We start from the raw sequence: 27,760 nt of genomic DNA, 5'->3' as shown, positions 1-27,760 counted from the left end.
GGGTCATTACTTTGTATGGTTCATTTGTTGGTCATGGACACCAAACTGGTTTTGTCTTCAGCGATATTTTTACTATTTTTGCTCCTGTGTTTGTCTGGAGATCCTACATGTAACCATGCTAACTGGTGCTAGGCCAGATGTTTCCCACAAGGTGAGGAGAAGGAGGTGAGGACGACATGCTGGTTCTCAGGTGTGAGCTAAGAAGTGACGACATGGACCTGTCCTTCCATCCATCGTTATTGGGAACGTAAGATCTATCTCCAATAAGATGGACAAGCTAGCCGTGCTAACCCAGCAACACAGAGAATACCAGAGGGCAGAGTAGCATCATGCTAGTCACAGAGCTAACACCAGACACCGACGCCACACTGGAAGAGCTTCACCTGCTGTGAGCAGACAGGATCCAGGAGACAGAGACTGAACAGACTGCTGAAGAAGCTCAGTCCTGGACCCTGTGGAGGTGGAGGCTGGCTGACTGGACAATGATGGACAAGCTGTCAGCATCTGTTTTCTTATGGACCTTTTTACACTTTCTATACACTTTCTTACTTTGGTTTTCTTGATTGCTGCTGTGACTTCAATTTTGTTGTACTTGTTACGATGACAATAAAGTTCTATTCTATCCTATTCTAGTGTTAGTCGCTATAAAACAGCCATATACATAGTAATATTCGATGTTTATATACAGAAATCTTTTTTGTTGTGGCTACGTTTTTCTGACTTGGCGACTGGAACGCTTTTAACTCGGAGATGATGTCATTCCCACTCTTCACTTCCCAGGTCCGATGTAAATGGAACACAGTAAGAGTAATGACTGCAGACGGAGCGGTGTGGCTGCATCCGAAAAGCCAAAATAACCCAGTTTCCTATTGATTTCTTATTTGCCAAAAAGAGGCTGATGCCGATAAACCTCAAAATACCAAATAACGGCGCCGATAATCAGCCTATCCCTAGTTTACACTGACTTGATGTCTAAATTTCAGTATTAAAAATTAGGGAAAGACTGTTTATCAGTGCCGATATTTAGCATTTTAAGGTGTTATGGCATCACCTTTTTTTTTAATCCCGCAGCCTTTAAGAAATTAAATTTCAGACTGTGTTTTTTTGGCTCCAATACAGCTGCACCTCCCTGTCTGCAGTCGCTACTCTGTCTCTAGCATCGTCACACCCACAGCACCATCTGACTGGTGACACACATAGACTGTATACAGAGTGGACAGCATGGCTCCTGCATTTATCATTGTACAGTTTTGAAGCCAAAATACCGCCGTCTCAGGCGCCACCATTGTAGCAGTTTGGAGCCAGATACTGCGCAGTAGAGACGATAAGGGATTCTGGGAGAATCTGAGTGGAGCTGGGTGACAAAAATAATATTTTTTTTTCTTTCAAGAGTCTAATCACTTCCTGACTCTACCTCCCAACATATTTTACGATCCCAGAAAAAAATACACGAGAACGGCAGCTGTCAATCATCGTTAAATGTTACGTAAAGCCTCTTTTTTAACCTCGTATAACTAACGAAAACGAAACTTTTCAGAAAAAAAGAGGACCTGAATACAAGACAGCCAAATAATATCTCCAAATCACCACAACAATCGGACGTGAGAAACATTTCTACGAGGTGTAATAATTTTTTAAAGTTTGACCACAGCCCATCTGGAATGACTGGAAAGCCGTATTTTTAAACCTATACTGCAGCCAGTCACCAGGGGGAGCAGTTTTTGTGGAGACCTCACTTTGAGCCGAGAAGCGGATGTCCATTTTTTTTTACAGTCTATGGTGACACACTGAGACATTTTTTTGGAAACTTGACTTCCTGTCGAAAACTTAAGGAGCTATTTATTGTTTTAAGTTTTCACTTAACTTGATAAGACAGCTGCTGAGCCTGGGAGCTGTTTTATAAAAATATGCTTAAAGACGTTAAAAGAAATATTGGTCACGAATATCGGTTATCGGCTTCCTTGATTATCGACATCGGTATCGGCCCTGAAGAAACTATATCAGTCTATCTCGACCTGGAGAAAGTACCTCTCTAACCTCGTTACACAGCAAACACATGACTCCACCAGCTCGTGCTCATCTCCCAAGCAGCCTCTACATCCTCACAGCATTCGCTCCATGTTTGTGTCTTCTGCGGCTTATCGTTGCACTTGACTGTTGTTTTCATACACGAGGCACAAGCCGACCCAGTAATCTGCCGTCAGGAGCAGCAGACTTTTATCAATGACTCTGCAGCTGATGTTTCATTCATCACTACAGCTCTTAACACATTTCCACTACAGGCTGCTCCTACTTTACTACTTTATTCTGACAGACCAATTATGAAACGTGATGCTTGCTGCTGCACTGTAAACAAAAAAAGGCATTCCTGCAGCACCCCAACACTGTATGTACCCATGGTGTGATTATAAATGCAGTTCAGTGTTTGACCCTGCAGGATTCAATGCAACAAATAGGAATTAAACGCAACTGTTCCTCTTTGTGTCCACTTCTCTTTGCTGTACTTGAAGTAGTACAAAGACGGTTTCAAATTTCACAAGCATGATTTTCACTGGGCTGAAGGCTACCATCCCCCATGACTGCAAACCAAGCTGGCTGGAGTAGACCCCAGCCCCTATCCCCTCTCTGTCTTCTGTGAGACAAGTCAATGCATTCATAGTGGGAGAATTAAATCACGCCGTGCTGATGTAAACGTTTTGTGTTATCACACTGTACCAGGCACAGAACACAAGATAACTGAAAGGAAAACTTCAAAGAGGAGACGTTTGGTGTTTTTTTTTTTTTTTTTTTTCTGGGAGAAATGTGTCGCATTGCAAATATTAGCTCCACGGTTTCCCCACTCACATGATATTTCTTGGATGTGTCAAGACGCTGCAGTGGGAGCTTGTGCAGATGTGGAAGCTTTGCAACCTTGTCCAAGCAACCCCCGTTGCATTTTTTGGTCGTAATTTTATGTGTTGCTTCTACATTTGAGTCCTTACGTTGTCATCACATGTTGTCACCTGCAGACTGCACAGGGTCAGTGATGGTCAGGCAGTGTTAAATTACCCAGACCGCTATGAGACAACCAGCTCCTGTTTAAGTGTTAAACTACAACAACAGGCTGTATTTAAAGTCTGGTTACAATATGGTGACTCGGTTTGAGCGAGTTTTGCAGAAACATGAGCGTAACGTTCTTAAAGTGTAATTTAAAGTTAAAATGAGATGTTAGCAGCGTGTCTGAAATTACCTGATACGTTTGATAAAATCCCTCTTATTTCCTTCCCATCATCCCTGAACAGCAAAGCGTGCCACCGTGTCCAAGCGTTTAAATCCCCGGGTCGGGTCCATGATTGTCCTGTCTCTGATATCAAATGTACTCCTCCTGGAAGAGGCGGCGGCGGAGAAGAACTCAGGCACCTCCTTCCAAAGGGAATCTCAGGGTGGAGAGGGGTTGAATTGGCTTTTATCCTGGTCCGGTGATGCTTACAACAGGTTTCGTAACGGAAATAAAACCATGTTAGCTTTACCCACATGCAACAAAAAATATCGCTTCCCGAGAAACGCGTGTCGCTGACGGGTACTGAAGAGAAATTGCCCCTGTTATAATGGTACTTACCACTCTATTGTTGGGGCGCGAGAAAGCGTTCCATGCAACTGCTGCTGTGCTCGTGGGAGGGAGGCTCGCGGACAACGTGCACGCACTCGGTTATTGGCTAGTTATCTCAGACGGTCATGTTATGATGCCCAATCGATTTTAAGGAGGGGCGTGCATGTAATTAAACCACATCAAACATTAAAAATCACAAATGGACAAATTATTCGACCTTTTGAGTTACAGTATTTTTTATTTTATTTTTATTTTTTATTGTTATTTTTTTCTATCGATTTTTCAAATCGATCAAAGTTAAAAATGGGAGTAATTGCACATTAACCGAAGTACCACGAACAGGTATTTAATTATTTGGTGTTTGTTCAGTGTTCATGTTCTTCATTTTAGACAATCAGAAATTGATAAATAATAAATAAATAATTAAATAATAATAATAATAATAATAATAATAATAATAATAATAATAATAATAATAATAATAATAATAATATCATAAATGTTCATCCTTTCATTAAAAATGTCTTTAATAATTTATATTTCTACAGAAAAATAATTAACATTTTATTGTTTAACTTAAATGGTCGAATATTCCCCAGTCTAATTTAGTTCATATCCCTTTTTTTTTAGTTAAAAGAGAAAGTAATTACACATTTACCGAAGTACCATGAACAGGTATTTGATTATTTGGTGTTTGTTCAGTGCCCATGTTCTTCATTATAAACAATCAGAAAAATAAAAATTATAAATAAATAAACAAATATGATGATGATAATAATAATAATAATAATAATAATAATAATAATAATAATAATAATAATAATAATAATATCATAAATGCTCATCTCATAAAAATGTCTTCAATGATTTATATTTTTACAGAAAAATAATTTGCATATTAATGTTTAAAGTATTTATCGTGTTGTTTGTTTACTACTGGTCTGACTAATGCTATCAAGTTACCGAGCCCCCTTTGTTGTTGTAAAACTATTTAAATAAAGAATATTTTCTATTCTATAAAAGGGTAAATGCATATCTTCGAGAGAGGAATTAGATTAAGTGAACAAAATCAGATTTCTTTGTAAGATTGCCAGAAGTACTAATCTTATTGGTGCAAACAGCTCAAAAGTTCAACAGAATAATTAAAAAAAGATGATGAAGAAGAAGAAGTAGCTGAAGGCCAAATTAAATTATCTTCCTCTTCTTCTTCACAGCGGAAGTACCGCCTTCCTGCTTCCGGCCTATTCACAACATCCAAGATGTCTGCCGCCATAGCCTCCCTCGCTTCGTACGGTAGCGATTCTGATTCGGATAATGAGTCCGGATCTAGTACCAGCGTCGAGAAAGTGGACACAAGCGATCCGGACGCAACGGCACACCTCAAACCTCTGCAGTCTGCTCCAACGATGACTTTGGCTGTTCTTAATTCTGCTCCTGAAGTTGCCGTCAAGGTAAGCTAACTAAGCTAACCAACGCTAGCCTACCGTAATAGTCAGTTATTGTACAGAGATGAACTATTTATGTTGTTATTGAGTTATATAGAGACTTGATTGATAGAATGTAGTACTATTTAATCATAAACAAGTACTTTTTTATTCTCAGTCGTTGATTGTCAGTCATTTCTCCGGAGTAATTGGCCAAAAAGCGATTAGCGGGAAATGTTGAGTGAGCTCATTTACTTGGAAGTGACCAACGAGATACTCATAACAAGTAACTTTATCCGTTTAGACTTAAACATATCGAATTGGTTAGTCTTTTTTATCTATTCAACGATTTTGGTGTTATGTTATCAGTCATTGTTGTATTGCTGTATTACAGGAGTCTGTTGAGACGGGTATACACCTGGATCCTGCAATGAAAGAAGTCAGCTATAATCCTACATATGAGACCATGTTTGCACCAGAAGTGAGTAGTTATGGAGCTGGCTGTAAGGAATACGTTCCGTTCTGTTTATGGATACTGTTTGTTACCGTAGTTTTACTGATAGGAATAAATCATTAAGTAGATCAGTGTGAAATCATTGTTTCGAGTATATTTAATCACGCCTGGCTGCTTCATTTCAGTTTGGACCGGTTAACCCATTCAAAAGCCAGCAAATGGCAGCCCCAAGAAACATGCTATCTGGCTATGCAGAACCTGCTCACCTCAATGATTTCATGTTCGAACAGCAGAGGAGGACTTTCCACACGTTTGGTAAGCTGGTCTGTGGCGTCTCAGTGTGTGAATAATGCTGATAGATCCATCCTGCCTGAATGTTTAACCCTGTCCACTCCTCTTACAGGTTATGCCCTAGATCCATCTCTTGACACACACCAGCTAACTACTAGTACTTACATTGGTGCAGTAGAGGAGGCTGAAAAAAATAAAGGTAATCACACACTTGATCTCATTTCTGATGCTGCTGTTTGTTGGATTTGTGCTGAATAAATCATTGTTTAATCATTGTTTCTGTAGGGTTAACTGTGTTTGAGAGTGGGGCTAAGAAGACGGAGAAAAGAAAAAAGGTCAAAGGTGGAGAAGCAGGAGAAATAGACACCTTCCTGGGACCTTGGGCAAAATATGCTGATGAGAAGGATGGGGCCAAACCATCAGAGGTGAAGCACTTAGGCTGAGTGTTTATCATTTTATTATAAAGTCAGATTGTCTTTGTCACAAAGCTTTAAATTTTGTGCAACTAGGTCCCTTTAAAAAAAGAGACTCCTACCTTATCTATCGCTGAAAAAGTGTGTTTGGTGATGAACTGTTTGTGCTTAATTTATCTTTCCAGGAAGAGCAGAAAGAGCTGGATGAAATCACAGCCAAGAGGCAAAAGAAGGGAAGGAATGAGGAGGAGGCTCCTGCTGAGGAAAAGACCATTCTGCATGGTATAGTTGCACTCTGTTATATAAACGTTCGAGTCATCGTCGCCCCTGCTGGCAATCTGCAAACTCCAGTCTCTCATCTGCAGGAAGGTTTCCTTTTATTTATGATGTCTCTTTTCTCCCTCCAGTTAAAGAAATGTACGACTACCAGGGCAGGTCGTACCTCCACATCCCCCAGGATGTTGGCATCAACCTGCGTTCTTCCGAGGCTCCAGACAAGTGTTACCTGCCTAAAAAACAGATTCATGTCTGGTCTGGACACACAAAGGTGAGTGGGTATAGATGTGTTTCATGTCTTTTCATTCATTAGTTTTACTTTAATATATCAGTGAGGCAGTTCTTCTTAAAATGCTTTCTTCATAAAGTTGTGAAATGCAAATCAGAAAGGAAATTCCATCACACAGCCCTCATTATAGATTTCTGTGCTGACAGTAAAAACTTCCCAGTTTCTGCAGCATAAAATGATAACAGTAGCAAAAAGAGCCACTTGTCACAGACACATCCAAATTATTCTGTCTCCTTCAAAAGCGTGTCTTTAAAATTCAAATCCAACAGAAAACAGTGGGTTATTCCGAGAGAGATCTGATCCACGCTTTAGATCTGCCAGTGTGCTTGAGGGAGGGAGAAATCACTCAAGTTTTAAATTGGCTCTATCTGCTTTGTGCAGGAAGTTAGAGCCTCGGGAGTCTAATTTGAAATACAAAGAGGTGTGAGGAGATAATAAGCATGTGGAAGCGCTGATGTTGAGATAATAGATAGGGAATGGCCCGTACTGTGTCACCAAAGTTTTGGAATTGGAAAGTTTGAAGGTTTTAGAACTTCTATAGCTATAAGCTAGGAGAGGCCCAGCATGGTCTGTGCACGCACATTTATCTGCTCTACTCATGGTTCAGCTGACGACTTCTCCATTGCCTGATTATGTCTGAACTGAGTATTTATCTATTTATTTTTTATAGAAGATTTGTAGGGATGTCCTGATCAGGTTTTTTTTTTGCCCGGATCCAAGTCATTCGATTTTGAAAATCTGCTGATTCTGACTTCCAATCTGATACTTCTACTCTGATACATTGCTCAGCTTCAAACGCCTATCATGTTCTGCTCGCTTTATGCCATTCAACAAACAGTGTCACAAGGGATGCACGATATATTGGTATCAGTATCGGTATCAGCCGATGTTGGTCTTTTTTTTTTTTACATATTGGTATCAGCCGATATGTCATCGATATCGGTTGATATTTACTCGTTAGATGTCGGCATTTTCAGAGCATCTTCAACAGTCTTCCGAGACCCAAATGATATTGTTTTTTTCTTGTTTTTTTTTTTTATCATGTTCATCACAGGCGCTCCATCCTTTGATCCTTTCCATGGTCGTCTTTTCTCACGATCACGCCGCTCTTTCTCTCTGAACTACCTCAACACATCATCTCAGATAGTTTTTTTTACCAATATTTGTATCGGCCATAACAACAATCAGCCAAAATCAGGGTTCCCGCGGATCCTTGAAAAGTCTTAAAAGGCATGGAAATCATATTCCTAAAAATAAGGCCTTAATTGGCATTAAAATGTCTTAAATCCAATTTTCAAAAGTCTTAAAAATTTAACCACATCAATAAGATTTATGTTAGATTGAACTAAAAACATATTAAGCAAAATGTACATTTTTTTCAAAAAGAATTCACTGATTCATTGTCATAGCAACATCATGTAATCACAAAAGCAGAAAAAACAAAGCAGTGATGTGGCTGCACCAAGATCTTTCAGAGCAGACGCATGTCTTGGTTTTAACTACAGTGCCTGGAGAGGAAAAAAAAGGTGAAAAATTGGCAAACAAAAAACAAAAAACAAAAGTGGCTTAGGAAAATTGATTATGGCAGCAAAATTTGAAATTAAATTTGAAATTAAATGTCAAAAAACATGTAAAAATTCCAAAAATGTTTCTGACAGTGGTCAAAAAAAATAAATAAATGGGGGCAAAATAGGAATTAAGTTATAAAAGCGGGCTTAAAAATATAAAAATGGTCCAGAAGTGGGACAAAGTGTATGAATAAAGGTAAAAAAAAAAAGAGATGACATTGCAAAAACTGGGCAAAAGTGGTACGAAAGTGGAAAAAGGATAATAAATAGGTATGAAATATATATATAAAAAAAAGGGAAAAATGTGCAGTAGCTTAGGAAAATAGTCGTTGGCAGCAAAATTGGGAATTAAATTTGATATTACATTTCCAAAAACATGTAAAAATTACAAAAATGTTTCTGACAGTGGCCAAAAATGATGAATGGTGGCCAAAATAGGCATAAAGCTGTAAAAATGGGGTTAAAAAGAAGACAAAAAGTGATGTTTTATTTAAAATAAACATTGGGTTGAAATGGCCTCTCACCCAGGGAAATCATGTGGTGTTTTTATTTTGTTGTTTTGTTTGTTTCAGTTGTGCTTCGTTGTCGACTTGGTCTTAAATTTGATTTCAAACGGCCTCAGAAAAAGTCTTAAATAGTCTTAAATTTAACTTGGCTTGAGCTGTAGGAACCCTGAAAATGTTCATATAGGTGCATCTCTAAGTGTCACTGCAGCAAAGTGATGTCATGCCCTGCATTGAGCCAGGCTGACTCTGTACCACCACATAATGGTAGTAAATAGTAAGCTGATATTTTTCTCATTTGTTTTGATATATTATAGACCTGATAAAAATAACAAGATTAATATATAGCCGATACCTGATTGGGATAAAATGTCTGATTCTGATGAAGTCTGAGGCCACACGATCACTCATATTTCCAATCACGTGATTGGATTAGGACATCCAGAAAGGTTTCAATATCAAATCTAGCCATTTTATTAAATGTTGGTTTTCCAGAACAACACACAAGAAATTCCCATCATAGTAGAAAGTGTTGAGAGTCTACCTTTGGAACAACATAATGTAAAAATAGTGATGAAGAGTAAACACAATGTCAAACGCACACAGTGGAGAATTTTGATGCAAAATATCACAAAAAATATGAATTTTCAAAAAAAGAGGAAGCTGTTTTCTGGCTGGTTTCTGTCGGTTACCTGTGTATCTGTGGGAAGAGATCCATGGTGCCGATCCAGGCAAACAGCTCTATGCCTTTTTTTTTTTTTTTACCAGCGCTCTTTGCTTCTTGATTTGAAATGTTGCCTCTGATGCACTTGCTTTGTTTTTTTGCTGCATTACGAGTCTACAGGGTATTAAAGTTTACATTTGAAAGAACTTGTGTGCATTCTGAAGCCTTAGTTTGATGGCAAACATTTAAATATTTCATAGTTTTAATAAATATTAACTTCAGCAATTCCATGTACTCATTTTTTGCCTTTTACACAAAACATTACCAGTTTTATTCCACAGTAGGGTAACACTAGTATCGGATTGGTATTGGTCGATATCAAAGCCTAGGTATCGGTATCATTATTGGAACCAAAAAGGTTGGATCGGTGCATCCCTAAAAATGGTTATAATGTGGTTGGACATGTAACATTTTCTCTGCTTTGTGTGTTTTCCAGGGCGTCAGTGCAATCAGACTATTTCCCAAATCTGGTCATCTGCTGCTCTCCTGCTCCATGGACTGCAAAATCAAGGTAATAATGAACATTTTGTACCAAATTAGCATCTCAGAAGCTAAAGAATGGCTGAAAGCTCCTTTTTTATTGGAAGTATAAGTGATTTTTTTGTTTTTGTGCCTTTTTGATAAACTTTCAGTGTACCTGGTGTAATGCACTGCAAAAAGTGAATGAAACTGGAAATGCTGAAGTCAAAACTTTTAGAGCTCCCCCTGGTGACTGGCTGCAGAATAGGCCACAAAGCCATCGCCATTATATTATATTGAAATCCAGTTCTGTTTCTCTTTGTTTGTTAATTAGTTTTAGTCTCATCACAAAGCTGTTTTTTTATAGATGAGTTTTTTTCTTGTGTCTTTCCAGCTGTGGGAGGTGTACAGCGAGAGGAGATGCATACGCACGTTCATCGGTAAGTGACTCTGCAACAGTGTGAGATACTAACTGAATTTTAATACTCTCGCCATCAAATTGGATCATTTTGCGATCAACAACGGATCATCAGCAAACATGCTGACATGAAATATGCTCCAGGTCTGAAATGCGTGCAGCCTTGAGGGAAATCCAGGGCAGTGACAGACCGTGAGCTCAGCATTACTTCAGCGCTAATGACACGTCTGCTGACCGCTGTCAGAAAGCTCATGGATTGTTATTTATTTATTTATTTTTTCATACATAGATTGGGTCCAGAGGGGAGGTGCACAGGCTAATGTGTGCAGCCCGGTCTTCCCAGAGAGAGTCTGAATAGAGATTGTTTGCAGCTGCAGTTCTGCCTGTCAGCTCCTTCACCGAATATGCATAATTCAGCAGGCGAGGGGAGGGCACCAGGCGCACGGCGGGGTTGATGTGTGGGGAGAGAGAACACGGTTCAGGGGTGAATAAACTGACACTGAATGACTGGCTGAGAGGTTTGTGAGTAGGAGAAGGAGCGGAGGTGCAGATGATGTTAATTTTATTTTTCATCAGACAGGTGTCAGAGATATCCAGAATATTAGGTTTTCACTTTGTTGTTGCGGCTTTGCTTTCGCTTCAATCATCAGCTGACTCGTACACTCGCTTTTCTTTAAAAGAATTATAAATTATTCCTTTTATTTCCTGTTCTCTCAGGTTTTAAATTCACATCTTACAAAGTAGAGGCTCTTGTTTGAAAATGGAGTTTTTTAGTTTCACCTTAAACTTCAATGAACCCAAGCCTCTGTTTGTTTTGACTTATGGAGAAATTATATTTTTTTCCCCCTGAGAGCTGTAAGGCCATGTTAGCTTACCTTGTCAGTGTAATATTTACTGTAACAGGCACTTTGAAAGATAAGTCCCCTGCACAAACAAAGTGTGGCTGCTTGTTTTGACAAATCAAATCAAGCTAGTCTTGAGGAGACTAGTATTTATTAAGCAAATTTTGAACACAGTGAGATGATGTACTGGTGGAAGGAGGAGGGTAAATAGTCAGCTATTATAAACAGGGATGTCCTGATCTGTCACACTGGTGCCCAATATGGCTAATTTGGGAGGATTGGATAGCATCGGATTAAGTTACGTGATCAGGACTGATCCAGTTTCCTCGTGTTTTCAGCGCTGTCACGCTTTACGGCTGCTGTAAATCAAACCACATACAAACCTGTTCCACTACTCTTAGGAAAGCAGTGATAGTAAAACATTGTTTTGCAACATTTGTAAAGTGAGTGTTCCTCCAGGAGGTACCAACAGGGCTCACTTTAATACAACAAATATGATTCGTCCTTAACAACAGAATCACCAAATGGAGGACAGGTTTTACCAGAGAAATGTATTGGAACAGTATCAGATTGATATCAGTAAAACATAAAATAAAAAATTGGAGAATTTCTTTTTTGAAGAGTTTTGAAGCAGATCGGCTATCGCAGCCATATTAGAAGTGAGCTGTGCCTCTGACTTGGCAAACTCGCGATCTTAATATCCTCTAAACTGGCAAGTTTGAAAAAAATTCACCCCAGACTGTAAATGTGTTAATTTCTGCTCTAAAAACAGCTTTTTTGGCTTGGTGTGTATGTGACTTCTGGTACTTCTGGTGCCAGCCTCAAGTGAACACTCAGGAAACAGCAGATTTTAGCACTTCAGCATTTTCTCATGTTTTTAGTACAGAGGTTGTCGCTTGAGGAAAATACAGCTGCTGTTACATGGTTTGGACAATTCTTTCAGGCAATCAACGGTCTGCTGTGTTGTAGCTCCAACTCCTGGGATGGCATCAGTTTAGTCTGGCACCCCAACAGAAAAGTAGAGAGTGGGGATGCACGATAAATCTGTATCAATATTGCTGATGTTGGTCATTTTTAAATATATCGGTATTGGCTAACATTTAGTCATTAGCTACCTGCCATTTTCAGAGTATCTTGAACAATTTTTTAAGACCCAAATAATCTTGTTTTCTGAGACTATGTAAACACCAGAACTACCTTTGATCCTCTCCATGGTCGTCTTTTCTTATGATTGCACCACTCTTTCTTCCTGAACTACCTCGATACATCATCTCATATTGTATTTTTATTTTTTTATTTTTTTTACCAATATTGATTTCGGTAAATATCAATTATCAGCCACAACAGCAGTATTAATATCAGATATTGGTATCTGCCAAAATTTTCATATTGGTGTATCCCTAGTAGAGAGCCCAGTCTATGCAAGTGGATTCAACCCAAATCTCCCACTGATTATAAGAATACAATAGAATAAAGAAAAATAAAAATTAATATAAAAAATATTATTAATTATTCAAATTAATTATTTGAATTAATTACTTGTTATAACTAACTATTATTAATCATTATAATTACTTGTTATTAATTATTATAATAATTATAAAAATATAATAAGCATTAAGGTTAATGAAAGCTCGGTGGGTGTCAGGAGGGAATGGGAAGAATTTGCTGTATTTCAAAACTTAAAAATAGAATTTAAAACAAACAATTTTTCTATGAGATTCCAGCTTTAAACACCCAACTTTAAGGAGCATATTTGTCATTTTTACCAATGTCAGATTGTAATGACATAGTCTTGCCAAATGGGGGCTTTGGCGCGGCTGAAAGCTGTTTGCTGAACGCTTCCAAGTACAACAGAAGATGCTAACGAACTGTATTAAATGGGCAAAAAAGAGCACATTAGCTTAGCTTGGGTTGCTGAAAAGATGAGTTTTGAGTTTTGTGGGTAAAATAAGCATAAAATTGTGATTATGACTTTGAAATGTAAATATACAGGCTAGTAGAGCTGCTAGCCTGCACCTTGTCAAGGTAACTGTTAAAGCTATTGACGGAGGAGGTGTTCCTCAGAGAGCTACATTTTACTACGACTAATTAAGCATATCCATCAATTTCTAATATGTGTAGCATAAAGCAAAGTGTTGAATATGACTAAATGTCTGAACTGTTCCTCATCCTTCCTCATTTCATCACATTGACGTAAAATAGCGATATCACAAAGCGTTATTTGATCAGCAAATTGTTGCTCCTCTGTTTCCTTCGTTTGCTTTTTAAAGTTATGTTTCTTGCGTCTGTCTCATAAATGTGTGTTTCTAACAAAGGCAGTGTGATTTGTTGTAAATAAAAGCTGGCCTTCTAAAGGAACATTTACCACATGCATTGTTTGCATACACACGCCTGGCGTGCTGTTCAAATATTTTATTCACAGCTCATTATTTGAAGCTTCACATCCTTCTGTAAAGCCAGCTGTAGCTTCAAAGTCCCTATCTCTCCCGTCACTCACAGAGGACTCTAACAATTCAAGCTGTGATTGAATGTTTACCATCTTCTCCAGCTACTACGCTGTCAGGCCTCCCTGCCCATCCTCAGCACACAGAAGTTAAATTGAAGCTTTCTTCTGTAACTCTTGACATCAAAAAAGGAGGGTCTCCCTGCTGCTTGTCCTGTTTTTTATTCAACTAAAAAAAATCACTAGGAGATCAGCAAATGTGTTGAGTTTTAGTTGAAGAAAAAACAGGCGCCTCTCTGCGTAGAGATTCGAGATTATTTAGTTTCCAGTTGTTGTTTGTCAGCAGATGTAGCCTGTTAGACCCATTGATTAAAAAAGGAGCTGCTCAGGATGTATTCGCTTGAGTACGTAAATAATTAAGCATGCTTATCACTCCATGTGTAATTATATCGTAAGAGTACATATGTTTAATGTATAAGCAAGTAAGTGAGCACATCTCTGCAGCGAGAGCATCCCCTCGGTGCGTCAGCAATCCTAGTTAGAGCAAGCAGGCAGGCGAGCATTCAACCTCTCCAGGCCCCACTATCACTGTGGAAACAGTGTAGCACTGATAAAAGCCAGGCCTAACAAGGGAGGCGTCTGTGCGCTGTAACCCACGGGGGCTTTGTATCACCTTCCCTGAATGAGGAGCGAGCCAAAGGGCTGCGTAGATTAGGATTAGGAAGAGAGGACTGAGGATGGAGGTGAGTTTAAAAGAACTGATGGAGGGCGTAATTTGTTTTTCTTCCTCTCTCTTCCTCTCAGTTAAAGATTAAATTTCCCTCAGCTGCCTACATCTGTCTCTCTGAACATCCTGGTTTCCTCTAACTAGATTCCACATTCCTTAAATGTATTAGGTATCAGATGGAGACAGCAGGGGTAGACATGGTAACAAGTAGAGCTGAAAGATTAATCATTAAAGAGTTGTTAAATAATCTCGATTCGGCGAGAACGGTGCTTCTTAAGCGCTTTATTTGTTTGTTTTTTTTATAATCTGTATTTTTTTTACTCCCCCCTTATAGATATACCCAAAAAGGTGGTGTAAATGTTGTTTATTGTCATTGTTAATAGCTAATACCATGTTTACCTCCATCCCAGTTTCATTTCCACTTTCTTTTAACTTCTTTTCCTTTATAGTTGATATGGCTGAAAGGCTCATGCTCTTTTTCATTTATTTTCATTTAAGCTGTATTTATGCTATTTCTTCTTTTTTTTCTAATTGAATATTGGTTCATTGTTAGTCTTTTTATGATATCTCTCTTGTATCCTGCTGCTGCTGTAAATACGATATTTCCCCCTGTCGGACTAATAAAAGTATATCTCATCTTATCTTATTTGCATTTGCGTTGTAAACAAACGCCCCCTAAACGCAGCACGGCCGCTGCCTTAGCTTTCAACCAATGGCAAACAAAGAGCAACATCCGGTTTAGAAAAGTGAAGCCTGTGAGGAAGCGCTAAAAAGATTTATTAAGGCGTTAAAACATATTTACGGCCTTTAAAAAAACAGCTTGGGTCTGAAACGCTGATTTTGTTTTCGCAACACACTGTACGGTGTGTGAATGTCTTTCTAACTTAGCAGGGATCGTTGATTGTCCAATCAGAGACGCAGCTCAGCTCACGTGACTGTCGGGCGCCCTGTAGCTGTTCAAAAGGAAGCTTAACCTCACGTCGTCTATCCTTCCTCTGCTAGCTTAGCCAACTCGGAAACTTGGCAAACACAGGTTCTCAAGAACACTCACATTCAGGATTTCTGCTTTAAGTTTTACCTAAGAAGCACTGTAACATTCATCATGTCATATATCTCCCAATGTACCAAAAACAAAAGAGCGAATTTAGCGCTAGCTCGATGCTAACATATATGGGAAATTGCATTGATATGCTAGCGGCTAGCATACACCGATAAACTTCGGTTTTATAGCAGCAGAATTTCGACTTTTCACCACAAAAACATATCACAGTTAGTCTTTTTAAACAACATTGAAAGCTCCAGATGTCACAATACTCACAGGTAAATGTTTCCCAGACAGAAAGTTAGGAAAGAAGTTATGGCGGCTTATGGCCGACTTCATAACCACAACTAAAAGCTTACACTAGATGGCTTACTGAGGTCAATAACTCATTACAAAACAAGTAATAAATGTTACATGACATTACTATTATTATTATTATTATTATTTTACTAATTTATCAGAAATAGCTTGATTAATTGGCCAGTTTCATATTTGTTTAGCTATAAACTCAATAAATGTTGACCCAGAAAAGCTGTAAAGCTACTTTTTATAAACAAAAAATCCACAAGGGGAACTGTTGAGGGAATCAATAATAAATCTGAATGATAAGCAGAATTGATGAGAGCAAAAAAAAAAATGTGATCACATTTTTGCCAGTGTGTAACGTGTGAATTTCCTCCTCTCATGTCAGGCCACAGCAAAGCAGTGCGAGACATCTGCTTCAACAACACCGGGACCCAGTTCCTCAGCGCTGCCTACGACCGCTACCTCAAACTGTGGGACTCTGAGACAGGTACGCTCCACCACTCTCGTGTCTTCCTTTCCTCCTCACTGCCTCGTGATGTTTTTTTTTATCAAATGAACCAACAAAGTCAGATATATGTACTTTTATGAATGCGTCACTCACACAGAACATCTCCTGGAGCACGTTGAATGAAATGAAAGCTCAATGCCTGTTTTTTAATCTCTACCGCGATCATTTCTTAGAAGCAGCTTTAGAAAATATAGATGTAAGGTGATGTGGGAAGATAACGACTCCCTGCTATTGTTACTACCTTCAATCTTATGTAACCTTGGAGACGTTAGATGGAGAATAGCTTAATGGAAGAATACAATTGGCTTTTATAGCAGTTCACATCCAACAGTTTCTTTGCTGAGCTAAGATCACAAGCCTCAAAGGTCAGAAGAACATGATTGTAGCATCTTGACCATCATACAAGCCCGTAGGTTGAACCCACGCTTCCTGGATTTTGAAAAAAGATAAAAGATGTAAAAATTCAAACTGAAATACATATCATACATTCTTAAAGTGTCCTAAAAATGGGAGCTTTTTTTCACCTAAGTTACAGTAAAAGAGAATGTTTTTCCTTCAAAGCTACAATCACATGTTCATGGTTATTTTTAAAGACAGGTTTTTGACACTGTATTTTAAAACAAGTACATTGGCAGATATAAGGAATTTGGCTTGGTGTATTAGTGCTGACAATTAACAAAGAAATAACAAAAAAGCAAAAAAATTAAAAAAAAATATATAGGAAATTAAATAATATTTATCACAAAAGGACAAAATAAAAATAATAATATAATTAATATTAATAATAATTAGATTATTGTAATTATTATTGTTATGTTTATTATTGTTATTATTTATTATATTTTTATATATTATATTATATTATATTATATATATATTATATTTATATTATTGTTTTTTATATTTATTTTATATATTATATATATATTTAATATATTATTTATTATATTATTTATTTTTTTATTATTATTTATTTATTATTTATTTTCCCTCTGGGATAAATAAAGTATTTTCTATTCTATTCAATTCTATTCTTAATAATAATAATACTATTAATAATAAAAAATAAATAATCATAATAAAAATAATTTACAAAGCTGTTCTTCAAAAGGCACAATTTTTTTTTTTTTTTGAATGATGATGATGATGATGTGTGCAGACCGTACCAGGGGCCATATTTTCCCCCAAAATACACATCACATGTTAGCCAATTTTATCTAACATCTCAACTTTGTACCAACCCAGCTTATAGACAAAGACTAAAATGAAGGATTAATTTTGAAAATAAAAAATTGCAGCAGTTGTATGTTGCCTGGTTCATATTGCACATTGCACAGTAAAATGCCTAATTCTGCTGTGTAACATGTGTCCTGCAAAGTAAAACTGCACATTGCACATTATTTAAATTAAAAAATCAAAGATAAAAATTGTAAGGAGGTGGGGTCATTGCGTACTGATGTCCAATTTTACACATGAACGGTTTCTGTCCCTGGTGTTTGAAGAAGGCTGGAGATGCAGTTAGATTGTACGGAGGAGAGTTTCAGTGTAACCAGGAGAAAATCTGAAACCTGATTGCAAAATGTGCCATCTTTGATCTCACTCATGCTCCATGGCTCCTCTTAGCCTTTCCCTGCACTTTCATATCTGTTTCACCCCTCGTCCTCTGAGATTACCAGCCCAGCAGAGGGCAGAAGAGAGTTAAATCCCCCAGTTGTTCACTGGATCCCTTTGGAACCACATCATAGAAATACATATGTTAGAGTTCAGTGAGAACTTCACCGTGGTGTGAGAAGGAGTTTCCTGCAGTGTTGACATCAGGGGGTTGTTTTGAGCGTTTTATCTCAGGTTTGTCCCAGCTGCAGATAAACTGTGAAGTTAAAGCAGCATTATGTTAATGTGAAGCCCTCATTCTCATCTAAAAGACGTCTTTGTTGTCTGTTTAATTTTCCCCGTCTCTGCTTGAGCAGACGCATCATCCCTGCGGCGCTCCACCTCTACCGAACCAACACAGAAAGACACTGGTTGTTGTTGTTGTTGTTGTTGTTGCCTGCAGGGACGGAGAGCAAACACTGAACCTCGCCGTCTTTGTCCTCACATTTTTAAACAACTTTAGCGCTACCTCTCTGAGGATTATTCTGCTGCTCTGACTTTCTGTTCCCCCTCTCCTCTCCACAGGCCAGTGTATCTCCCGCTTCACCAACAGGAAGGTGCCGTACTGCGTCAAGTTCAACCCCGACGAGGACAAACAGAACTTATTTGTGGCCGGCATGTCGGATAAGAAGATTGTTCAGGTAAAGCCAGCACCGCACGACAATCCAATTCGGCTCCCGACATCACCTCGTGTGTATTTCCCAATCGAGCAAGCACATGCAGAAAGGAGTTTCTGTGTATACAAACTGTGCCCACAGGAGCATGAAATTCACTCCCCTCTCATCTTCCAGGACTGGTGTGTGTGTGTATTTTTGTGCATGTGGCTGACAGGACGAGAGCAGGTCATTTATCACAGGATACAACAACGTGGAGGAGCCTGTGATAAAAATGGAGAATCTATAAATATGCTATGCTAAGACAACAAGTAGATGATCTTAGCTGGGGTCTTATGAGTTCATAATCCTGGACGTACTTTTTAATTATTTCATCTCTAATGGAAGATTTGTCTCCTTGGAGTCCAGATGAACAGCAGTCATTATCACAGTATCTGGCTCATAATCAGGGTTAGTTTTAAATCATGCAGGCCTCATCCATTTTATTTATTTATTTATTTATCTCATTTTTAGAACAGATGGCTTCTCTTGTGAGCGGCCCAAGGCTAAGCTTTAAAAAATAAAAAGAAAAACCCAAGAGGGCACAAACAGAACTGGGTGTAGAGTGTGTTTGGACGGAGATGCATCCTATTCTTCCTCTGCCTTGAGGTTCGATGTATGCGTCTTTGATTTACATTAAAATGCCTGTTTTGTAAAAAAAATGAGACTATACCAAGGCCTGGGAGTGATTTAATAGCTGTAATTAAAGTAACACAAGTTGTTTTACTGCATTAGCGCTAAACAAACATGGTGCTCAGAGATTTTTCCCACAGCTGCCTCATGAGCCTCGGTAACAAATGTTGATTTATCGTCCGTTTGCATTCCTGTGTCAGCGTTTAAGCAGGAAATGGATGGGATAAACTGAAGCAGGAGCCCTTGATGTGTAAAAATCAGTGTCCATAGGGTCTTTAAAGCGTTTAAAGTTGATAAATCCATTATGGGAAAATTAAGCCCCATAAAAAATATTAAAAAAGGTCAACTTTATGAGGTATTAAATTTAATTGGTATTCATGCTTTGACTCCAAAAGTATCCACAAATTATTTTCCTCCTTGTGACTGTTAGAAACTAACTAACTAACTAAAAGACTTGAATTGGTATTTAAATGAACCCCAGGATTTTAGCATATATCCTAAAAAATGAGGCCAGTGTGTATATGAAAAAACAAACAAACCTGCAGTTCCTGAAGTGTCCACTAGAGGCTTGCTGTTAAAGTCAAAACATGACGGATATATCACAAATGTGTTAACTGGTCTCAGTCTTTTCCTGTCTTTTTATTTTCAGTGGGACAAAGTGCAAAATACAGCTGTTAAAGATGAGTTACTGACAACAACTTAAAGTTGTCAGTAACCCAACGTTGCAGACATTATTAAAAAAAGTCTTGAAAAGTTATTGGAATCAACCTCAGGATTTCAGCATATACTGAAGTCACACCAATGTGGACATGCAAAAAACAAACAAACCTGCAGTACCCAAAGTGTCCACCAGAGGCTTGCTGTTAAAGTCAATAAATTTAAGCATATACTGAAATAACGCCAATGTGGACATGCAAAAAAAATAAAAAAACACAAACCTGCAGTACCTTAAGTGTCCACCAGAGGCTCGCTGTTAAAGTAAAAACATGGTCAATAAATCACAAACATATCCATATCTAAGAATTTTCCTGTCTTGTTATTTTCAGTGGGACATTCGGACAGGTGAGGTGGTTCAGGAGTACGACCGTCACCTGGGAGCTGTTAACACCATCACGTTTGTGGATGAGAATCGTCGCTTTGTGAGCACATCAGACGACAAGAGTCTCCGAGTGTGGGAGTGGTAAGTACAGACCTTCTGAAAGGGTTCCTCTTTTTTTCTGTTGATTTGACAAAGTGCTATTGTTGTGACATTCAGTTTAGCTTTGACTTTATATTTTTTGAGTTTCTTTCATCTTGAACGTGCATCCAGGGCCTCCGTCTTTCATCCAAACCCTTTTTTTCAATCTTTATTGATTGTCTTTGGCCAGCAAAACATGTAGCAAAAAGTCAGTACGTACACAATTCAGTAAGGGGTATTATGTGTTAGACAGGAGAAAAAAAGGGCATAGACTTCTTTAAATGGTAAGAAAGTGCTGATAACATGACCCCTATAGCATACATCCACACCCCACACATACACTCACAAACACACATAAGTGCATAGATATTGAAGAGGTAGATGTATCAGAATCAAACATGATGAATGACAAGACATCAAAAAAAAAAAAAAAAAAGAACAAAAAGTGAAAAAATAAATGAAAAAAAAAAGAAAATAAACAAAAAATTGAAGAAAAAATAATTTAATGAAAATAAATAAAAAATAAACAAAAATATAAATATGAAAACATGAAATATGAAAACAATTAAAATAAACGAAAAAATAAATAAATGAAAACAAATAGAAAACTACAAACTAAATAAATGAAAAAAAATAAAAAGAAACAAAAAAAAAGAAAAAAAATGAAAATAAATAAAAAATAAAAAAAATAAATAAAAAATAAACAAAAAACTAAATTTATGAAAATAAATGGAAAAAATAAATGAATGAAAAAAAAATCTAAATCAATAAATGAAAATAAAAAAATAAATGTAAATAAATCAATTAAAAAACAATTATTAAAAATAATAATAGAAATAAAAAACATGCAGAGAGCTCGATAGAATTAAAACATCAGTAAGTAAATAAACACCCAGCCCTTTCATAAGAAGAAAAACACTCCACGCTGTAACTGTCTCCTGCTGTCTTCTGAATTCATACTTCTTCTTGCTCGGTGCTGCTTTCATTAAGCATTAACAAGAGGAGTGGACATAAACAATCCTCCAGACATCTCCATCCTAGACAAAGCTGGCACAGCTGCACAGCTAATCTGCTCTGACTCATGGCTTCTGTCTGTTTCACATGCATCTGTTTTAGTGGGAGTCTCTTCTCCCCCTGGAGCTCACATTGTACTTTGACAATGATCCAACAGAAACTCCCATGGGCCCTGGACCCCGCTGCCAATTGTGAAGTTTCATAAAAAGCATTTAAAATATTTTCTCTGGTTGTATAACGGTGTGAGACAGCTGGGGGAAGTTTAACAGTCACTTTCCTTTAAGTTAGGTTCTTAAAAAAGAAACTTAAACGGCTACATTTATAGATGGATTAGGACAGGACTAGCATGGTGCAGAAAGATAAGAGTTACATAAGTCATCATGTATATTTATCTATTCAAACTGATACATTTCTTGGCTGTGTAAAAAGATGGATGGCACAGCCAGTCCCCAAAAGTGAGGCCGTATTTTTTAGCTTTCCCAGGGACCGGCTGCAGTGTTAGTCTTTAGTTTGCTCTTATCGTGCTGTTTTACGAGCAAGTGTTCATTTTCAGAGAGTTAAGGTTTTAGTGAAGCGTTACGTTACTTCAGGCAGTTCAGGATAGCCACTCTTATAGAAAAGATAGAAAATGGGTGCTCTGCTTTAGCCTGCCTTCTCTTTCTGCTTTCTCTCTTTAAACCACATTGCAACCCTTCTCCTCACTAGCGCCCCCTTTTATGCTCTGTCTGATTTTACCAGTGGCACAAGTAGGCACTTGGCGAGTACTGGTATCAGTATCAGGTATTGGATCGTCTCACCATTTGTCAAGGTATAGCTACTGCCAATACCAGCAGCTGATATGTAAGACAAAAAAAATGTTACGTTGAGTAAGTCCTCCTCACCAGTGGTTGGCGCTACATTGCTGCAGTTTGACGCCACGGCAGACATGCCAGGTCCTGTTCAGACAACATGAATGAACCAGGGAGAGTTAACAGTAACACTGTTTTGTTTTGCACTCCAGCTTATTTGAAAAAATTACTAAACTTTGACAGTTAGTAGCTTATTTTGTACTTTTAGTAATTTATTTAGAAGAAATAAACTCAGAGAGAGTTCTTTGTGTTTTATTTTGGACTTAATGGCAGAGTGACTGCTGTGTTTGTTCAAATTGATCTGTCACTGTGAATTAAAGTTTTATGTATCAAAAGTACTTGAAGTATCGGGGAGTACTCAAGATTACTGGTTTCGGTCTGAAAAAAAAGTGGTATCCAACATCTCAAGGCATAAGTATTGTAGAGATAGACTAGTATGTTTTTTTCAGGGCCGATACTAGGGCTGCACGATTATCGCAATCGCAATGTCAGCACACGCAATTACGTAATCGCAAAAGAGGATATCGCAATCGCAATCGCAATGTCAGCACATGCAATTCAGATTTTTCTCCATGATAACCAAGCAAGCCTGTAGACTCATCATGACACAACTTTTTTTATTAAATCGCAAGCACAATCGCAATCGCAATATTGTCTACCTAATCGCAAATCGCACCTTTTCCCCAAATCGTGCAGCTCTAGCCGATACTGATTTTCATAAATACTCACGTCAAACCCTGGGGATAAATTTTGGTATACAAGCTCTGACACTTTGTCAAGAAATAGCTCCCTAAAGTTTTCTACATTAAATAAAGTTTTCAAAAAAAGAGGTCTGAGTGTAACCAATTGATGACTGTCAGATCAGAGCCAAAAATGCCACAGTTTTAAACTGATTTCTTATTGGCTGTCAAATTAACAAAAAAGGCTGATGCCTCAAAATTCTTAATATTGGCGATTATCGGTAAATCCCAAAAGCAGCCTTTCCCACCAATGGGTTGCGACCCATAGTGTGTCGTGGACAGCTCTTGATTAGTTTGCCACTGGCCACAAATTGGGAAGTATGCCAGGTGGGGTTTATCTCAGGTGCATCTCTTTCTGTGTTCCTCATCACCACCCACTCCTTGAATTGCCACCCCTGTGACGGTTAAACTGAAAACAAAAGGTCAAAATTAAAAAAGAAATAAAAACAGAAGAAAAATGCAAGTTTAACCTTGGATTCAGGTGTAAGTATGATGAGATGATCACAACAGTTGAAGTTTGTCCAAGGAGAGCAACAGTCGTGATTGAGAGACCATGATTGGTCAAGGACAAAGTAAGGTTGAGTTTAAACAAAGCTATAGAGCCAAATTTAGCCTTTTTTCTGCAAACAATTAATTATTTTGATAATGAAAAACTTTTTGATGTCCCAAGAGGGTCGTAGTGTCATGAAAAAGGTTAGACTTTCCTGTTTTTTTGTTCTTTGCCAATTACATACTTGTTTATTCTTATTTGATTTGGGGAAAACATAAAAAGGATGTTGTCCTGTCACAGCCTTTGTCTGTCCTCGACTAGCAAATTATCAAAAAGGCCACCAGGAGTGGCTTGAGAAGTGGCCTGTGGTCCATAAACTTTGGTATTTACCGCTTGAAGACGATCAATATTTACAGAGGAACTGTTTAAGAAAGCTTCCTGTTTATCCGAGGAGGATGAGTGTGTCCGCTTTCCAAATCTTCTTTCTATGATTAACTGGCTGGAAAAGTGTTTCCTGTCACTCTGGAAGTCATAGGTGAAGCTGATGAGCTCGACCTATGAGTCTTCTGTTTGCACCCGTTGGAAGGCGGGGTCCTCTGTGAGCTTTTTTAGTCTAGCGTGGGAGCTGAACGCCGGGCCAAAGAGTGGCTTTACTGTCCCCGTTTCTCCCACAGATACCACCTGGCGCTCTGCTCCGGCTTTAACCCCCGCTACATAGCAGCATTAAACAGAATCTACCAGAACAGCTTCACATCTCCGGAACAGCGAAGACGGAAATCTCATTTAAATTCTCCTCTTGTTTTCACACACACACAACTTTACTAGGGAGAGCTCTTTATCTGCAGCTGAGGTTCATCGTCAGAGAGCAGAGAGTCGGCGTAAGCGTCGTCGGAGGAGGAGGAGGATTACAATCAATGTGAAATTTGCTGCAATGTGTCAACGAGGAGAATTAGCCCGTGATCTTTAAGATGTTGTTCAGAGCGCGGTGAAGCCGAGTGCTGGGAGGGACTTTGGGGATGATGATGGATTGAGAGGAGAAAAAAAAAAGACAGAGAGATGAAAAAATGGCCGACAGAGTAAAGGACGTTGCTGGAATGCAATGTCATCCAAGTCCCAGAAGCCGTGTGTTTATTTTCAGTACGGTTTGAGCTTTTTCTGTTCGGACGAGTTTTCCAGACGGGCTTTCATCACGGGTCCTGACCTTTCTCAAATCCCTCGCTGCCGGCCCACGTTTTTAAATTATGTAAATATTTTCCCATCGGAAATAACTGTACTAATGCAGAATTAATTAACCAAAGTTCCTTCACTCTTTTGTCAATAGTAATTATGATTCGAGAAATCCTCTTTTCACTTTGGCTCCAAATCACAAACAAAGACGGCTGCTCCGTTTCCTCCTCGTGCGACCCCCTTTAGCCTCTCTGCAAATGTTATTCCTAAAAATATCAAAGTTCATGTTTAAATAATCCTTAAGCGCTGTTTTCTTTCTCGTCTTGATTGATGCAGGAAAAATAGTAAACAGCAACAATCATTGATTATTCATAAACATCCCGAGTGCACAGATGGTCTCATGTTTTCTTTCCTCATCTCCAGACAGTAAATCGTTCACGCTGCTTGTTTCTGAAGCTCTGAAGAGCAGATCAGATGCTTTTGTCTGCTCTTTGGTGTGCAGCTTGGCTTGTCTGCAGACATTTGTTCTTACAAAGCTCTAATGTCTGACTGTGTGCACATGCATGAATTAAAGATCCATTTGCATGAAGGAGGGGTTAGGTTGCTGGTTTCCACTCTTGCTTTGAGCTCTTCAAAAAAAAAAAAATTGGGGGATTTTCTGCAGCTGTTATTCATCACCCAATGAGACGGTGTGAGCGTGTTTGAAAGAATGAATATGATCAGCTGTTTTAAAAGTGCTTTGAGAGGTCACAAAGTTATAGTCCACTGTCTCGACTAAATTAAAACAACATTTTGCACACCTGGGGATTTACGTTTGCAATTTTTGACAAACACTGCAAACAACAGGGATTTCAGTGATAACGAATATTATGCTATAACAATAGATGAAAAATTAAGCTGGAAATCTCACATTAAACATACAGACCAAAATATCGTATCAGATATTGTTGAATATCAAACTGCAACTGTCATGTTCAAGGCAAAACACTGTTTACTACCTCCCAATGTTCAGAAACTGTTTAGGTGACATGATGGGGGTTTTAATCTGAGGGCAGAGTTTAATCTGAAGACACTTGGTGTAAGAACATTCAGGACATTTCCACTTTCAATCTGTGGGGTTAAACTTTGTAACAGTGGCTGCATAGCTTAAACAGTGCTATAACACTTACTTTAAAAAAAAAAGAAATATAGGAAAGTAATTTTCACAAAATATAAAGTTAAAGATGGGGCTTGATAATTATTGTGTGACGGCAGGGAGGTCTGAGATTTTGATTGTAAATGATATTATATTATATTATATAATTTTATATTTTATATTATATTAAATTATCAAATTTTATTTTTTTTATATTATATTATATTGTTTTATATTTTTATTTTTTATTTTATCCAATATTATTTTACAGTTTTATATAATACTATATTATTTTCTTTTTTATATTATATTTGTATTTTTTATATTATACTATTTTTATTTTTTATCATTTATATTATTTTATATTTTTTATATTATATTTTAAACAATTTTATTTTAAATTTCTATATTATATTGTATTATTTTATTTTTATATTATATTAATTCTATTCCTATTATATTATATTATTTTTATCTTTTAAATCCCATTATATATTTTTTATATAATATATTAATTTATTATATTATAGTATTTTTATTTTTTTGTAATTTATATTGTTTCATTTTTTATATAATAATTTTATTTTTATTATATTGTATTATTTTTTATCTTTTTATATTATATTATTTTATATTATATTATATTTTTATTTAATTATCATGTTTTTATTATACCTTTTTTTCAAAGTAAACATTTTCAATCCACCAAATACTTAGGCATTGGTGTTAATAAGATTTTATTAACACCAATGCCCTTATAAATCCTGCTTATTGATCGGACTCTTTATCCTCTGTTTTCTCTGTAAAAAAGTAGCTTCACAGGTTTTCTGTGTCAACAACATTAAATTATGTTTACAAGTGAATTTATTTCTGGCCAATTTCTCAACTCTTAAGTTTGCTTTCAAAATTAAAACTAGAATACATGCCTGTGTTTATTATTTTTGGTATTATTTATTCAAAATAATCATTCACCCTTGAAATGTCTTCCTGATTGCTTTATACCTGCTGTCCCCTCCGATCAAAATGACCCCATCTGGTTTGAATGTAGTGCAAGGCATGAAACATAAATGTATTCACCTTTAGTCTGACTTCAATCCAACCCATTAACACACAATTTTCCTTTTCATTGGAATTTTAGTAAACCTGAAATGTTCCCCTAATTATAGAATCGCTCATATGGTGGGCTGTATAGTGAATAGGGAGTGATTTCAGACACAGCCTGTATGTGCTGGCTGTATCTGTATTGTCCATTTACCGTTCCACTTGGGTAAAAATAGCATTTCAGAAAGGAAGACTGGCTAAAAGCAGAGAGAAATGGAGTGAAAGAGCAGATATCAATAAATGATTGAATGCCAGTAGATCCAGCGCTGCTTTAAAAGCTCCTTTTTCATTGTATGAGCTTATTTACAAACTGCAGCTGTAGCTGTGTCCGCTCCTCTTTTCTCTCATTAGCATCCAGTGTCTTCAGGGCTGAGAAGCTGCAGCAGTGAACAAACCTCAGCTCTGTGACTGTTTTTCTGAGTTCCTCTCCCTTCAAGGCCGCTCACACCTCTGTTGTATTCCTGTTTCACCCATCCTCAAGTGTACTCACAGTGCTCTGCGCCTCTTACAGGGACATCCCCGTGGACTTCAAGTACATCGCCGAGCCCAGTATGCACTCCATGCCAGCTGTGACCCTCTCCCCCAACGGTAAGCCGTCGAATCACAGAGAAACACTCACAGACTTAGAGCCAGGCGCAGCAGGAAGGGCTCATGGGAAAAAAACCCACAGAGACACAGAGGCAGACTGGAGCTGACTGTTACCTTCAGGGCTGGTTATTACACAGAAGAAGATGAAGCTGCTCCATCAGTAGGTTTATTTACACAGCTGTCCAGAGCAGGTCAGCAGGATCAGAGTCAGGCTGTGATCCATTTCCAGTCCTTTGATTGGTGCTCGGGGTGCGCCAGCTGTCACGTTAGGCGCGTCGAGCTCCT

At 37.8% G+C, this 27,760-nt stretch overlaps 2 protein-coding genes across 5 annotated transcripts in view; one reads left to right on the top strand and one right to left on the bottom strand.

Moving 5' to 3' along the window:
* wasf1 (WASP family member 1) overlaps positions 1-3,690 on the bottom strand; it is a 118,251-nt gene extending 114,561 nt beyond the window's left edge. For 2 of the 4 annotated variants that reach the window (XM_074684940.1, XM_074684943.1), the window contains exon 1: positions 3,230-3,592. The gene's annotated coding sequence lies outside the window, so the exon portion shown is untranslated. The other 2 variants (XM_074684941.1, XM_074684942.1) reach the window with 2 other exon arrangements.
* Positions 3,691-4,815: 1,125 nt separating this feature from the next.
* cdc40 (cell division cycle 40 homolog (S. cerevisiae)) overlaps positions 4,816-27,760 on the top strand; it is a 29,490-nt gene continuing 6,545 nt past the window's right edge. Inside the window, exons 1-13 of the mRNA XM_074684604.1 lie at positions 4,816-5,040; positions 5,408-5,494; positions 5,653-5,782; positions 5,871-5,957; positions 6,044-6,183; positions 6,357-6,453; positions 6,579-6,718; positions 9,968-10,042; positions 10,385-10,430; positions 16,157-16,258; positions 18,455-18,570; positions 20,262-20,395; positions 27,399-27,475. Coding sequence (XP_074540705.1) covers positions 4,849-5,040; positions 5,408-5,494; positions 5,653-5,782; positions 5,871-5,957; positions 6,044-6,183; positions 6,357-6,453; positions 6,579-6,718; positions 9,968-10,042; positions 10,385-10,430; positions 16,157-16,258; positions 18,455-18,570; positions 20,262-20,395; positions 27,399-27,475 — 1,423 coding nt within the window. The 5' untranslated portion in view covers positions 4,816-4,848. The remainder of the gene's footprint in view (positions 5,041-5,407; positions 5,495-5,652; positions 5,783-5,870; positions 5,958-6,043; positions 6,184-6,356; positions 6,454-6,578; positions 6,719-9,967; positions 10,043-10,384; positions 10,431-16,156; positions 16,259-18,454; positions 18,571-20,261; positions 20,396-27,398; positions 27,476-27,760) is intronic.

This window comes from Halichoeres trimaculatus, unplaced genomic scaffold (assembly GCF_033239565.1).
Source record: "Halichoeres trimaculatus isolate MK-OKI-2021-1 unplaced genomic scaffold, fHalTri1.1 fHalTri1_scaffold_13, whole genome shotgun sequence".
Lineage (NCBI taxonomy): Eukaryota > Metazoa > Chordata > Actinopteri > Labriformes > Labridae > Halichoeres > Halichoeres trimaculatus.
This window is presented reverse-complemented; position numbering and strand designations above follow the sequence as displayed.